At 31.7% G+C, this 13,819-nt stretch overlaps 2 protein-coding genes and 1 non-coding gene across 5 annotated transcripts; 2 read left to right on the top strand and 1 right to left on the bottom strand.

Moving 5' to 3' along the window:
• Positions 1 to 2,597: 2,597 nt before the first annotated feature.
• On the top strand, positions 2,598 to 2,758 carry LOC114310363 (U1 spliceosomal RNA). Its single transcript, XR_003646101.2, has one exon. It is a non-coding gene; the product is annotated as a U1 spliceosomal RNA (small nuclear RNA).
• A 706-nt stretch (positions 2,759 to 3,464) lies between these two features.
• Positions 3,465 to 5,702, bottom strand: LOC114310328 (uncharacterized). 2 transcript variants are annotated; one of them, XM_028256276.2, is made up of 2 exons: positions 5,564 to 5,702; positions 3,465 to 4,657 (listed from the first exon to the last, which is right to left on the bottom strand). In XM_028256276.2, the coding sequence occupies exon 2, from the start codon at positions 4,616 to 4,618 to the stop codon at positions 3,731 to 3,733; it is 888 nt and encodes a 295-aa protein (XP_028112077.2). In that variant the 5' UTR covers positions 4,619 to 4,657; positions 5,564 to 5,702; the 3' UTR covers positions 3,465 to 3,730. The 2 variants fall into 2 exon arrangements, with proteins under 2 accessions (XP_028112077.2, XP_028112078.2); XM_028256277.2 differs by having other exon boundaries at positions 3,465 to 4,642; positions 5,564 to 5,701.
• Positions 5,703 to 9,394: 3,692 nt separating this feature from the next.
• Positions 9,395 to 13,422, top strand: LOC114310329 (OVARIAN TUMOR DOMAIN-containing deubiquitinating enzyme 4). Of its 2 annotated transcripts, none has more exons than XM_028256280.2 (6): positions 9,395 to 9,541; positions 11,055 to 11,176; positions 11,522 to 11,562; positions 11,957 to 12,055; positions 12,349 to 12,513; positions 13,255 to 13,422. In XM_028256280.2, the coding sequence occupies exons 1-6, from the start codon at positions 9,517 to 9,519 to the stop codon at positions 13,268 to 13,270; spliced, it is 468 nt and encodes a 155-aa protein (XP_028112081.1). In that variant the 5' UTR covers positions 9,395 to 9,516; the 3' UTR covers positions 13,271 to 13,422. The 2 variants fall into 2 exon arrangements, with proteins under 2 accessions (XP_028112081.1, XP_028112082.1); XM_028256281.2 differs by lacking the exon at positions 9,395 to 9,541 and adding an exon at positions 10,079 to 10,179.
• Positions 13,423 to 13,819: the final 397 nt, after the last annotated feature.

Genomic DNA, 13,819 nt, shown 5'->3' with positions numbered 1-13,819 from the left:
ATTTCAAATCTCATTAAAATATTAATAATTAGAATTGCCTTTCAAATAATATTTGTTTATCATTTATGATTATCTACAAAAGAGCATAATGATTTGATATTTATTTTGATTTTCAAAACATCAACTTTCAAATTGAAAAAATTAAAAAAAAAAATATGTGCAAAAAAACAAGACAATTTTTTTTTTTTGAAAAAATTGAAAAACTGAATTATTTTTTTTGTGCAACACTGAAAATTTTGCGTCTATAAAGGAGCATGATGATGGAACATTGATATTCAAAATTGAAAAGAAAAAAAAAACTTTAAAAATGAAAAAACTGATAATATTCTTAATTTTAAAACTAGAAAAAACAGTGTATTTGGTTTGAGTTTTTTGAATTAAGTTTTTTGAAAATTGAGTTTTTTGGTTTTCGTATTTTTTTTATTTTTAGTGAATATTTTTAAAATTTTAAACATTTTTTTTTACTTTTTTAAATACACCTTACTTAGATGTACCTAAAAAGTAAACAACTTGTGAAAAAATATTTTTAAAAATTAATAAATACATAAAAAATACAAAAAATGTATTGAATTCTGGTATTTTTTTTTGTATTTTTGGTATTTAGTGAATTTTTAAAAGATTTTTTTCATTTTTTTTTTTACTTTTTAGGTATATGTATGTTAGGTATGTTTAAAAATTAAAAAAATTGCTCAAAATATTAAAAAAATTCAGTAAAAACAAAAAAACACGGAAAATAAAAAAGTATAATTTTCTGAAAAGTATTTTTGAAAAATGATAACCAAGCATAGTGAAAATATTCTCAGTTTTATTGAATAGTTGAATTAAACCAATAAATAGAAAGGCAAAAGCATTTAACCTCATATTATGTTTTTTTATTAGTTAATAAAACATTTATCTAAAATATTATTATACAAAATTGATAATATTCTTGATTTTAAAAATTAAAAAAAATTAATAATATTCTTAGTTTTACTAAATAGGATTGATTGATTCAAAAAATCTTAAATCCATTCTGAACTACTATAACATTTATAAATAGAATTTTTAGATAAGTAATTCCTTATTATGTCCAGAAGGTATTAGAATTGGCAACACCACAGTTGTCTCAAACCCGTTTGGAGAACTTAAACCAGTTTAGAATAGGTTGCCATGTTAATGCGATGAAAATGAAATCCCACATCAGGAAGTAGAAAAAGTATTATGTGTTAGAGTGAGGCTACAAATACACCAAAACAACCCACATTATTGTTGGAAATTATGGTTTTTATAGATTTATTATGGGCCAACTTTGAGTTCAAATTTGAATGAATCTCAAATATCTTTTAGAGTAGATCTAAAGAGATGACGAATTCTTTACCTCATGGCAAATGGTTCGTCAAAACCACGGTGAATAGGAAGTTAACGTGGTTTGTGGAATGGACAATTAAATGGACAATTAAAGAAGAATTAAATGGACAATTAAAGAAGAATGGACAATTAAAGAAGAATGGGAAGTGAAGTTAACGTCGTTTTCAGGTTTTGTGGAATGGACAATTAAAGAAGAATGGAAAGTACAATTAAAGAAGAATGGAAAGTTAACGTCGTTTTCAGGTTTGTGGAATGGACAATTAAAGAAGTAAAATATGGATTTTCTTGAAATGGATTGTCAGGTTTATGGAATGGACAATTAAAGCAGTAAAATATGAGTTTCCTTGAAATGGATTGTCTCACATAGAAACTTAAAGAGAGCTTTTGTGTGTATATAAGCTTTAGGTGGACAAACTTGGGGTGGGCCCCAAGTTTGTATAAATGAAGAGTTATGGACAAAGTGAGCCTTGGCTCAAACCACCACACGCACTGTCGCCGCCTGACCCAGCCTAGTTGTGGGTTTGGTGGGTCATAATATTATTTTTTTGGACGAAATTTATTTGAATTTTTTCTAAAAATTCTTGCGGGAAAATTATTTTTTATGAACAAAATTAATTCAAATTTTGTGCCAAATTTACATTCAATATTTCTATCCAAACAGTGCCTCTTCTAGTCCATTCCTCAAATAAAATTTTCAACTCGATTTAAACAGATTTGCACCAGACAGTTTTATTTCTTCCCAGATAGATTCAAATTTGTTTCAAACAGATTTGAATTTCTGCACCTATTCAATTTGAATTGCATCTGTTCATTTCAAATCTACACCTGTTCGACCTTTCCTAAAAAGTCACCATTTAGCTTATAAATACTACAACTTTTCCAGTAGTTTGAGCATCCGAAATTTTCTTATTTCCTTCTATTTTGCTCTCTTGCATGCATATATTCTTTATACTAGTTTTTTAAAAAAAAATTCTGAGAATATAGAACATAGGTTCTAGTTCGCTGTACAGATTATTTGGAGTGCTACTACAATCTGTGTAGATCATTGTATCTTGGGAGATAGACATCATTTATCCATAAGCACTGAAGCGGGATGAATCTGTCTTAAGGACAGAGTGTCACACACTCGACTTGATCAATTTTGTACTGTTTCATTTCGGTAAGTAAATTTTATAAATAATTTTTTTTATTTATTTGATTTGGGTTCAAGTTATTTATTTTACCCTGAATATTGTTTCAACAATGACAACATACTTACCTGGACGGTGTCTAACGGATGATCAACAAGGTCTATGGCCTAGGTTGGTGACCTTCATTGCACTTAGGAGGGGTGCCCGCCTAAGATCTGCTTAAGTGGCAGAGTCTACATCATAATTTGTGTTAGTCGGTGCCTACGTTCGCGAGGCTCCTGTCCAAAACATAGTTTCAATTTTCATTAGATTTTGTTTTTGTAGAAATTAATTTCTAACGGAAAATGTATTCTATAAACATTTTTGTAGGGATTGTTTTCTTAGGTTTGGTTGGGGCGTATTCCTAGGTTTGCTTTTTATGACTTTTGTTTTTCTTCATACCAAACACTAGAAAATACAGAATATTTTTCTAATGCAAAGTAGGTGTTGTTGATGGGCTGAATTAACTTCATATGAAGTGTTTGACAAAATGCCCAAGTTATTACGATGGGCAGTCTCTGCTATGGGTTCTATGCACTGGTATTGTTGATTGGTATTTGTTTGGCTGAAATATGATCTTTGTTTGCATATCAATTGCTTTACAAAATGCCCAAGTCATATGCATGATGGTGGCAATTGGGCTGAATTATGTATGTCTTTGTCTGCATATGAATTACTTGCCCATGTTATATCTTTGTGCCAATCCCTATGCTCTGAACAACTCTTGTAATTGTTGATTGATATATGCATCCTAGTTTGTATTTAAAATGCTCGACAAAATGCCCAAGTTATATCTATGATCGTGGCAACCTTTCTAACTTTCTCCGCAATTTGTGCTGCTCGGCATTGAATGACAGAAACAATTCTCAGGCATTTGCTTAGTGAAAATCCGTGCATCTCTTAGTTTAAAAAGAAAAAAAGAAAAAAACACACACAGGGAAATCAATCTTACATTAAGCTTCCTTTAAAAGCTCCTCTAATATTTTCCATGGCTTAAGTACATAGTTTTGACATGCACTTTAGTAAGTACACATTATTGGTTTAATAGTAGGTTCTCAATCGATAAGCTTAATCCCAGAGACTATACACTGACCCACAAAACAGGCAGCTGCTAGTTACAAAAAACATTGGCACACCCACATCACAAAAACATCGGAAACTGCTCTAACATTCAATTATGATACGCCATAATGATGCTTGTATTCTTTCCTTTGTCATGTGTACGAAAGGGAACGTTGCATCATGGGTTTACTTCCTTTCCCCAGTTTCATGTGCCAGCTTGCCTCAAATAGTTGTAAAATTGGATCCTCCTTTCCGGTGTTTTCATTTTCATCATTCTTGCTGTTCTCCACATCTCCTGTCTCGCTAGTGTTGGCTGTAGGATTAGCCTCCTCAGACCCATCTTCTTTCTTTTCTGCATTTCCCTTTTTACCCTTCTCTAATATTTCCTTGTAACTGCACTTCATGCCATCGGACTTGTCTGTCGTGTGACCTGTCATACTCTCATTTTCAAAATCTGATATGGGAGATAATCTCCCCACATTCTCACTCTGAGTAACCATTGTAGGCTCATCTTGTGAAGCAGCAAATATAGATGGCTTTTTTGATTCTTTATTGATATCATTGTAGTTTATATCAACCTTAATTTCCTTCTCCTTTGCACTGTTCGATCCACAGTGAGTCAACTTAGATATAAAAAAATTCAACCACGATATCAGAAAGACCAACCCCCAATCTAGAAATGGAATTTGGTGTATAATTGAAGGGAATTTGATCACTGCATTGTCAAATTTTGCAGGTAGAGCTTCTGCAGAGTGGACAAGCTTGTCTATTTTGTCAAATAATCGCGTTGATGGTGGGAAAAGGGTCTCAATTATGTGTTCAATGACTAGGATGTGGTCATCGGCGAAGGAGAGAACTGCTAGCCATTGATATTGCAAGGCATGGACAAATGGTGTTGTTGGTGTGGCCATTGTGATAATCTTTTTCGTCATTGATCCTATTGGTCCTTTGATATCTCGAGCTTTTGTGTAGGCTTTACATGCGAGTGTAGAGAGTAAAACTCCACAAGTGTGCAATGGTTTTCGTCGTCTTCTCGACATCTTTGTGGTGGCTGCTTTTGATTCCTAGGAAAATTCAGTCTAAAAAACAGTAAGTGAGGATATGCAGCAATTTGCATAACTATTGCTGCATACATTTATGTACTAAGCAAATTATGATTCAATCTACTATTGTTTTCTTGATTCTCTTTGTGGTTTTAAAGATCAGCATCTCATATTTAATAATTTTTTTGGGTGAATTTCACTTTTATCCTATAATCTATAGTCATTTTTTTACTTCATCTTTAAACTATCAATTTTATCTATATTCCAAGAATTTCTGACTTCAGTCAATCTAATTGGCAAAAAAGTAATTTTACGATTCGAACAATCTAAATCATATAACTAAACATCCATCTTCTTACTTACGCTAAACTAGAAAACTGACATCCTATAACCAAGTATCCATCTGTTTTTTCATCCTCCTCCCCCTCCCTTATCCTCAAGAATTCTATATCGTCACCACTTTATCTCAATATACACTATTTGAACTTTCAAACAAAAAATCAAATGTTTAGACATCAACTTCATAACAAAATCAATTGTTTGGATACCAACTCCCTTTCCCCGCCCTTGCTTAAGTTGTTCAAATTCTGAAATGAGATTTTGGCCAAGAAATTAAACTTTAACGATTATTAATTTGGACATATTTCTCCAATTGAACCACAAGAGTTGAAATCAAAACTCTAATGCCTAAGTAGGTGAAATCAATAACTTACGCATGAAATAGCAAAAATAGAATAGTTCGAAGAATAAAAATGAAATTAACCTTTATTATTATTATTATTATTATTATTGCTTCTCCTCTGCCAAATAAGGAAAAACATCATAATCACAATATTGTTAGATGTACAGAGAAGCTATAAATAAAATTACATGTATTTAAGAAACTGTAATATTGAAGGTAATTCATAATCTAGAATTCAAATTTGAGTTAGTAGCTCATACCACTGACAAGGAAGACGACCGGGAATCCAAAATTTTCACAACAAACCTTCTTGCTCAGAAATTAAGAACTTTATCTGATTAACTTCATAGATAGATAAAGATTGGTTCAGAAACAAAAATTTTGGTTTGAAAAACAAAATAATCATATAAAATAAACATTTTTTTATTGGGTACAGTTTGGAGAAGAAGAGTATAGAGATAAGATAGAGACAGTTGTGGGTATTGTTTCATGTGGCGCGAAAATAGGAAAATTGACCGTTAATATCGTTGTATTGTTTGTTTGTTTATATGTGGTGCTGCTAAGGAGTTTAAAAATCTGGTTATATGGCCGTTTTTTAAGCTATTTTAGTGGATCTGATTCTCTACTCGCTATCGTTTCCTGGTCCTTCACAATCCTGGGTCCAGAGTTGGACACATAAACAACAATGTTCCAAGGCAGTAATTACACTTTTTTAACTTTATAATTTGATTCAAATTTCATTCTAATTCTTATAATTTCAATTGAACAGTTTGCTCTCTATACTTTAAATTTTTAGATAAATTACAAACACACTCCTAGGATTTGTTTAAAATATAAATTGCTTCCTATGGTTTGGAATATTATAAATACTCCCATTATCAAATATTTTTATTGAACAGAATTACTTGAAAAAATAAAATTGCTAACTACTTTTCAATACAATAATAAAATTACTTGAATTATTAATTTAAATAAAATTTTAATGTTATTTAAAACTTTTAAATGACTCGATAATTTATTAATAAAATATGTCATTTGTTATGAAATTAGAAACTTCCAGAGGGGATAGATTTAATTTTCAAAACTATATAGGATAAATTGTATTTTAAGCAAATTTCAAGGGATATATTTGTAATTTTTTTTATTTTTTCAAGTTGATTCTTCTATCTAAATTGGAGATTAAAGTTAACAATTTTGAGATACTTTTTAATTTTCTAAAGTTTCAATTTGATTCATCAATTTTAAGTACAGGTTAAAATTAATAATTTTAAAACACTTGTTAATTATATAACATTTTCGCGTCCGGATCCTCTAGAGTGATCCTCTGAAGTGATCCTCTAGAGTGGTCCCTTAGAGTGCAACACGTGTCCCATTAACGCATCCGACGGCTGAGATGATCCCTCACCAAAACGGCGTCGTTTTGGTGAGCTAGACCAAAAAAAAAAAAAAAAAAAAATTTGCAGAGCTGCAGATCGAGTCGAGAGGGAGGAGGAAGAAGAAGAAAATGGATTTGAAGGGAGGAGGAAGAAGAAAATGGATTTGAGAGAAGAAAATGGATTCTGTCAAATCTATTGTTGGGCTCTGAGGGAAAGATGAAAATGGATTCGGAGGGAAAGATGGGTTTCGGAGCATACAAAACTCGAACTCGGGGGAGTTGGAGTTGCTGCTTCGTCTTCCACTGCTGCAAGGTGAGAGTATTGTTGGGCTTGCCATTTGAGAGAGAGAGAGAGAGGGAGAGAGAAGAGTTGGGAAGTTATATTGGGTTCCTGAGGAGAGAGAGGGAGAGAGGGAGTGTTTTGAGTAGTCTACAGATGCAATAGAGAAAGGACAGAATCCATTTTCTCTCAAATCTATTTTCTTCCAATTTTTCTTTTTTGGTCTGGCTCACAGAAGAAAATGGAAGTTCATCCATGGTGATGAACTTCTTGAGCGGCCAAACCAAACCCATTAACCCAACACAGCAAAAAAACTTTTCTTTCTTTCCTCAAATCCATTTTCTTCTTCCAGTTTTCTTACATTTTCTTCTTCCTCCTCCTTTCAAATCCATTTTCTTCTTCTTCCTCCCCTCTCTCGACTCGATCTGCAGCTCTGTAAATTTTTTTTTTTTTTTTTTTTTGGTCTAGCTCACCAAAACGACGCCGTTTTGGTGAGGGATCATCTCAGCCATTGGATGCGATAATGGGACACGTGTTGCACTCTAAGGGACCACTCCAGAGGATCACTTCAGAGGATCACTCTAGAGGATCCGGACGCAACATTTTCACACGGACAAAATTAACAAAATTTTATAGGAAAGACAAAATTAAAATTTGACTTAAAATATAAAGATAAAAAGGTAAATTACACTAAGACTCCTGAGGTTTATGTTTATTGCAGTTCTCCCTCACCTTTTGGAAATTACATCTCCTTCCCTGAGAGTTAAAGTTTCATTACAGATTCCCCCTCAGCAATTTAATTTTTTTAAATACCAATTTTGTCCTCATTGGGTAAATTACATTGACACCCCTTATATTTTAAAAATTACAATCCCCTCTCTAAGGTTTAAAGTAGCATTACCAATTGCCCATTCGGTCAGTATTAGTTGGAAAAAAAATTCATTGAAAAAAAAAATTAATTGGAAAAAAAATTATTTGAAAAAAAAACTAATTGAAAAAATTTTTTGTTAGTAAAATTTTTAAATTTCTGTTTAAAAATCAACGTAAACTCATTTTTTGAATTTACGTTTTTTTCTCAAATTTACAAACTGAGGCTACAATTTATAAATCAAAAAAATTATCAATCAAGTTTTTATGACAATTTTTAATTTTTTGTAAATATAAATTGAAAACTGAAAACGAAATGGTTACCAAACAGACTTCATACGGTAAAAATGTCGTAAAATTAACAAATAATTAAATAAGTTACCAACGTAAGAAATGACTTATCAAAAGATTCTTAGGCTATGTATGGTTTGATTTTTAGAATTTTTTTTTTAAAAAATTAAAAATTAATTTGGTTAAGAAATAAAAAATAAAAAATATTTATCATTTAAATGTAAAAAATAATTATTATTTTAACTTTTGGGCAGGTTATATATATACGTATGGCTACTTCAATTTATTTGTAACAAATTATTTTTAACCACTCGAAAGATAAAAATTATATAAAAATAATAATAATTTTTTATTTTTTATTTCTTAACCAAATTAATTTTTAATTTTAAAAAAAATTCTAAAAATCAAACCATACATATCCTAAGAATCTTTTGATAAGTCATTTCTTACGTTGGTAACTTATTTAATTATTTGTTAATTTTACGACATTTTTACCATCTGAAGCCTGTTTGGTAACTATTTCATTTTCAGTTTTTAATTTATATTTACAAAAATTTTAAAAACTGTCATAAAAATTTGTTTGATAATTTTTTTGGTTTATAAATAATTGTCTCAGTTTGTAAATTTGAGGAAAAACGTAAATTCAAGAAATGAGTTTATGTAGGTTTTTAAACAGAAATTTAAAATTTTGCTAACAAAATTTTTTTTCAATTAATTTTTTTCCCAATTAATTTTTTTTTTCAATTAATTTTTTTTCCAACTAATATTAACTGAGGGGGCAATTGGTAATGCTACTTTAAATATTAGGGAGGGGATTATAATTTCTAAAATGTGAGGGGTGTCAATGTAATTTATCCAGTGAGGGCAAAATTGGTATTTAAAAAAATTAAATTGCTGAGGGAGAATCTGTAATGAAACTTTAAACCTCATGAAAAGTGATGTAATTTACAAAAAGTAAGGGGAATCTATAATAAATATAAACTTCAAGGGGGTGTCAGAGTCATTTACCCAAGATAAAATTGTTCAAATTAAAATTGTAGAGTGTAATGTGAAATTGTTTAAACTATAGGGTGAAAAGTGTAATTAACTCGTGCTCCGAGTCACGACTCGGAAAACGAGCGAGTCATGTTCTGAGTCGCCAGTCCTCGTCTCTCCATGCCCTAGCTCGCATCTTTGTATGAGAGAGAGAGAGAGAGAGAGAGAAATGGAAGAGCATCGAATTCGATTCTGTGATCGTCGCATGTACACCGCAATTGGGATTTGAGATTCGTTATCATGATGAGCAGGTAATCTTCACCATCTCGAATCAAAATGCTAACATTGATTACAAGTCGTATCAATTCGATGAACGTGATGGTACTAATCGATATGTTGTTTTGCTTATCGTAATTTCGAAAACCATGCCGAAACCAGATCTTTCTCTCGGTAACAATCTTCGAACAATTCGTATGTGTTGTTGCCGTTGGAGCAATTTTCTGATGTAAATTATATCCTTCTGATTTTCTCGAGAAAATGAGAGAAAAGCTGTAGAATTGACTACGTAAATATATATATACAAATTTTGTTAATCTTTAGCTCTATAACGATTTCGAACAATCGTATGTGTTGTTGCTATTGGAGAAATTTTCTGATGTAAATTATTTCCTTCTGATTTTCTCGGGAAAATGGGAGCAAAGGGGAAGAATTGGCTAAATTTCTATAACGATTTTCAAACAATTCGCATGTGTTGTTGCTATTGGATCAGTTTTCTGATGTAGATTATTTCCTACTGATTTTCTAGGGGAAAAAAAAATGGGAGAAAAGCTGAAGAACTGACTAAATACATATATTTCTTCATTTTTCCAAAAAAAAAAAAAAAAAAAAAATTGAAAATTGGCTTGCTGTCTTGGTTGCTATGAAATTGATGCTTTTCTTCATATACTTCGTTGGGCTTCTTATTTCTTTTCTTGCATTTTGTGCTTTTCTTGTGATAGCTCTTCATGTTTGCCCTTATTAGTTGTCGAATCCAAAGATAATTTTCTCTCATTTGAAAGTTCTGGTAATTAGAATGGATTGGGATTCAGGTTTGTGTTTTTCACCTCTTTTCTCTTCTGTTCTTTTGGTTTCAAGTTTTTTTTTAAAAATATTTTGTATGTTAAATTCAAAATTAATATTTCTGGTTTTAGGCTGAGAACAGCAGCATTATGATTAAATACAGGGGTTTAATTTTTCAATTTTTATGGGATTTAATTTTTTGCAACTTCTGAGGGAGAAGAATGAACCTTTTTACTGAAGAAGTATCAAACTTTAAATTTTTTCTCGTAACCAAGAGTCCTTGGCTTTAATCGGACATTGGTAATTTTGCTGAAATGATGTTCTGGAGGAAAAAGGTAGGTTATAAATTTAAGTGTTTCATCGTGATTTAAATTTATTTGCCCGTGCCATTCACATGACTGAACGTTGTTAAGTTACTGATTGTAGTGTTGTACAATTTGTTGTTCCTTTGAATATTCTTTTTTTCGAATTGTAGTGTTCTATCATTCGTATATTCGAGTAAGTATTTCAGATTTACATATCTAAATCCTAGTGTTATTGATATTCTTAAAACATCACCTCTCGTCTGTTGTGACAAATCGATTTGGAATTTAACATACTGTTGTATTTTATGTGTGTTTTTTTTTAAAAGAGTAAGTCTTCGCAAACACTTCAATTTGGGATTTTTAAAGCTTTGAATCCAAATGAAGGCTAAAAGGGATCTTTCTAATCATAAAGTATGGTTCTGTTCATTTTTATGCTCTATATAGATGGGGTTGTTTGATAACAACTCTGTAGTTATGATTGCACTTCCACTGTTGTCTACAATTGTATTACTTCAACAGTATAATTTGTGTCCTTATGGTTTTATGTTTGGTTTCGTACATTGGATGAATTTTTAAATATAAAAATTCATTTGCTGCAGGCATACCAGGAGATGGAAGATGCTTGTTCCGGTCCGTGGCTCATGGTGCTTATCTGAGATCAGGAAAGCCATCCCCTAGTGAGAGCCTTCAAAAAGAACTTGCTGATGAGCTCCGAGATAAGGTACACACTTATCTCATTAATTTTCTTGATTTCTTGAGGGGTCTAATGCTTCGCTGATCTTGTATACATATCTCGATTGTTATTATACAATTGATACTAAATGAGTAGTTAATTTGTACCAATCGCCGAGCATTATTTCATGCTTTCATTTTTTGGTTCTTCATATCTCCACAATTCCAAGAAATAAAGTTTTAGAGAACACAATCGTATCTATCTATTTTTCTGTTCTTTCCTTCATTTTTGATGGCATTGTAAATGACTTACTAGCCACCAACTTTCTTTTGATTTTATTTTCTCAGTTGCCTCACTTAATTCTGTTTTGAAAACATCAATTGGTTTTGATAGGTTGCTGATGAGTTCATCAAGAGGCGGACGGACACTGAATGGTAAGATGTTTTTGAGGATTCATATTATGCATTTATTTTGCTTTTTTCTTTTCTTTTTTTTTTTCTTTTTTTTTGGTTTAACGATTCAATTGAAGAACTTAGAAAACTCAGTAGTTATAGGTTGTTGAAGAGAAATATTTTGTATAGAAAGAAATGTTCTTCATCATGCTTGTTTGTCTAAGGTTCCGAATTGTAGATAATCCTTTAAATCATTCTTATACAACTTAGGATTGTCTTAACATTTTATAGTTTAGAAGTGGTCACATATATTACCACATTGCGTAATCTACTGCTTTTTCATATGTAGCCTGAATGTATACTTTAAGCACCTATTATTAAGTCAAACATTGAGATTTATTCTGCATCAAGAAATTGAAAATTTATGCATTTGCAGGTTCATTGAAGGTGATTTTGACACATATGTCACGCAGATGCGACAACCCCACATTTGGGGAGGGGAACCTGAGCTGCTGATGTCCTCACATGTCCTACAGTAGGTCTTTTATATCATAAATTTATTTCCTCAACTAAAAAGTTGGACCAAATCATGGGGTTCAGTAATGTAATTGTATAAATGGACTAATGCTTGAAATCTTCACTATAAGAACTTCAATATATATGAATTTCATTGATTATGTAGATATTGTATTTGGTTCTGGTTGAACTGACTCGACAGTCATTTAGACCAATTCAAAGGTTGAAACTTCCTAAACTGATGGTCCAGGAAATGATTGTTCTGTTTTAGTCGCACAATGCAAATCCTTTTCGACGTTTCTCTGTTTACAGGGTTCCTATCACGGTTTTCATGTGTGATAAAAAGTCTGGTCGTCATAAGATTGTAGCGGAATATGGTCAAGAGTATGGCAAGGAAAACCCAATTCGTGTTCTCTATCATGGTTATGGACACTATGATGCATTGCAGACCCCTTCTGGTGCTCCACTGTCGAAGTTGTAAGATCCCCACCTTTCTTTTATTTATGCTTTCATGTGCAACTGCATCTCTCTCTCTCTCTCTCTCTCTCCTATTGTACATTAATCATTTTATGATCATACATGTTTGTGTTTGCCATGGGGTAAGGAGAATTTTGGGTTCATTTCAAGTATCCAAAATCCAAACCATGCCAAGACACCATATTGGTTTTCTTGACCTACAACTTGACATGGTGCTATGGATTCTAATCCATGTACCTCAAAGGTGAGCATGGGCAAATGGTATGACTTTGAGGCCGAGGCTTTTATGGTCCATCTTGGTTTAGAGTTTAGGCATTACCATTTCTTAAACATCATGAAGCATCATACTTTTAATTGTGCTATGTGTCAAGGAGTGGGATTCAATTTGTGGCATTTATCTGCATTTGGTTTTTATCATTCTATAATTTGTCAGAAGTATTAACAATAATTAGATAATTTCAAGTTTGCACATATACACAAACTAGCAGTGAGTGCACACATATATGTGCAAATATCTATGTCTTATGAATGAATAAGATAAATAGAAACCATCCATGGTTGTGTGGAGATCTAAAAATTCAAATCAGTTTGATTTTTCACATTGCAGTTTTCAAATTCATCAATTGTTGTGGGCATTTTTGAAAAATCATAAAAGCCTGATGAAGAAAGTTTTCACACATACTAATCTGTACTCTGTGAAATTAGCATTGCATCCTAATCAAATCCTTTTTGGGGTGGCAGGTTCAAGAAAAGATGAAGTGATGTTTGCACTGGAAATTGATTGTGATGATATATGAGCATATCTTGATCTGAATTTCTTTGCTCATGTATGAAGAAGTAATAACTGAATGTTTCCTTGGATTTGTAATACAGTTATATATCAATATATTTGGTTTTTCTTTTTCCTGAGTTTTTCTGATTTACGGTTTCCTGCAATGGATAAAAAAAGAGTGCTGTTAAAACCTTGAAAAAATCCTAAAAAACATCGATGATTTGGGTATGTTTAGATTTTTGCAATCCAGCTTAGCCTAGGCCCCAAGCCTAATATTCCTTAAGTAGGCCCAAACCCTATTCATTCTTAGCTTGAGGATAGAAGCGAGGGTCTGTGGCCCCAAAAATATTCCATGTCATGTTGGGCCAAAAAATACATTTAGTTCCTAAACTAGAAAACATAACACAATAATTAGGGTTAATTACATTTTTGATGCTTTTGATACTTAAAGTAAGAGATTTGTGTCAGTTTGAATTTTAATATTTAAGGTCGCATTTGGTTTAGCTTTAGAATTGTGATTTTCCTGTTAGAGTT

This window comes from Camellia sinensis, chromosome 10, assembly GCF_055761805.1.
Source record: "Camellia sinensis isolate YWXY chromosome 10, ASM5576180v1, whole genome shotgun sequence".
Taxonomy (NCBI): Eukaryota; Viridiplantae; Streptophyta; class Magnoliopsida; order Ericales; family Theaceae; genus Camellia; species Camellia sinensis.
Note: the sequence above shows the minus strand (reverse complement) of the source record. Positions and strands in the feature narration are given on the sequence as shown.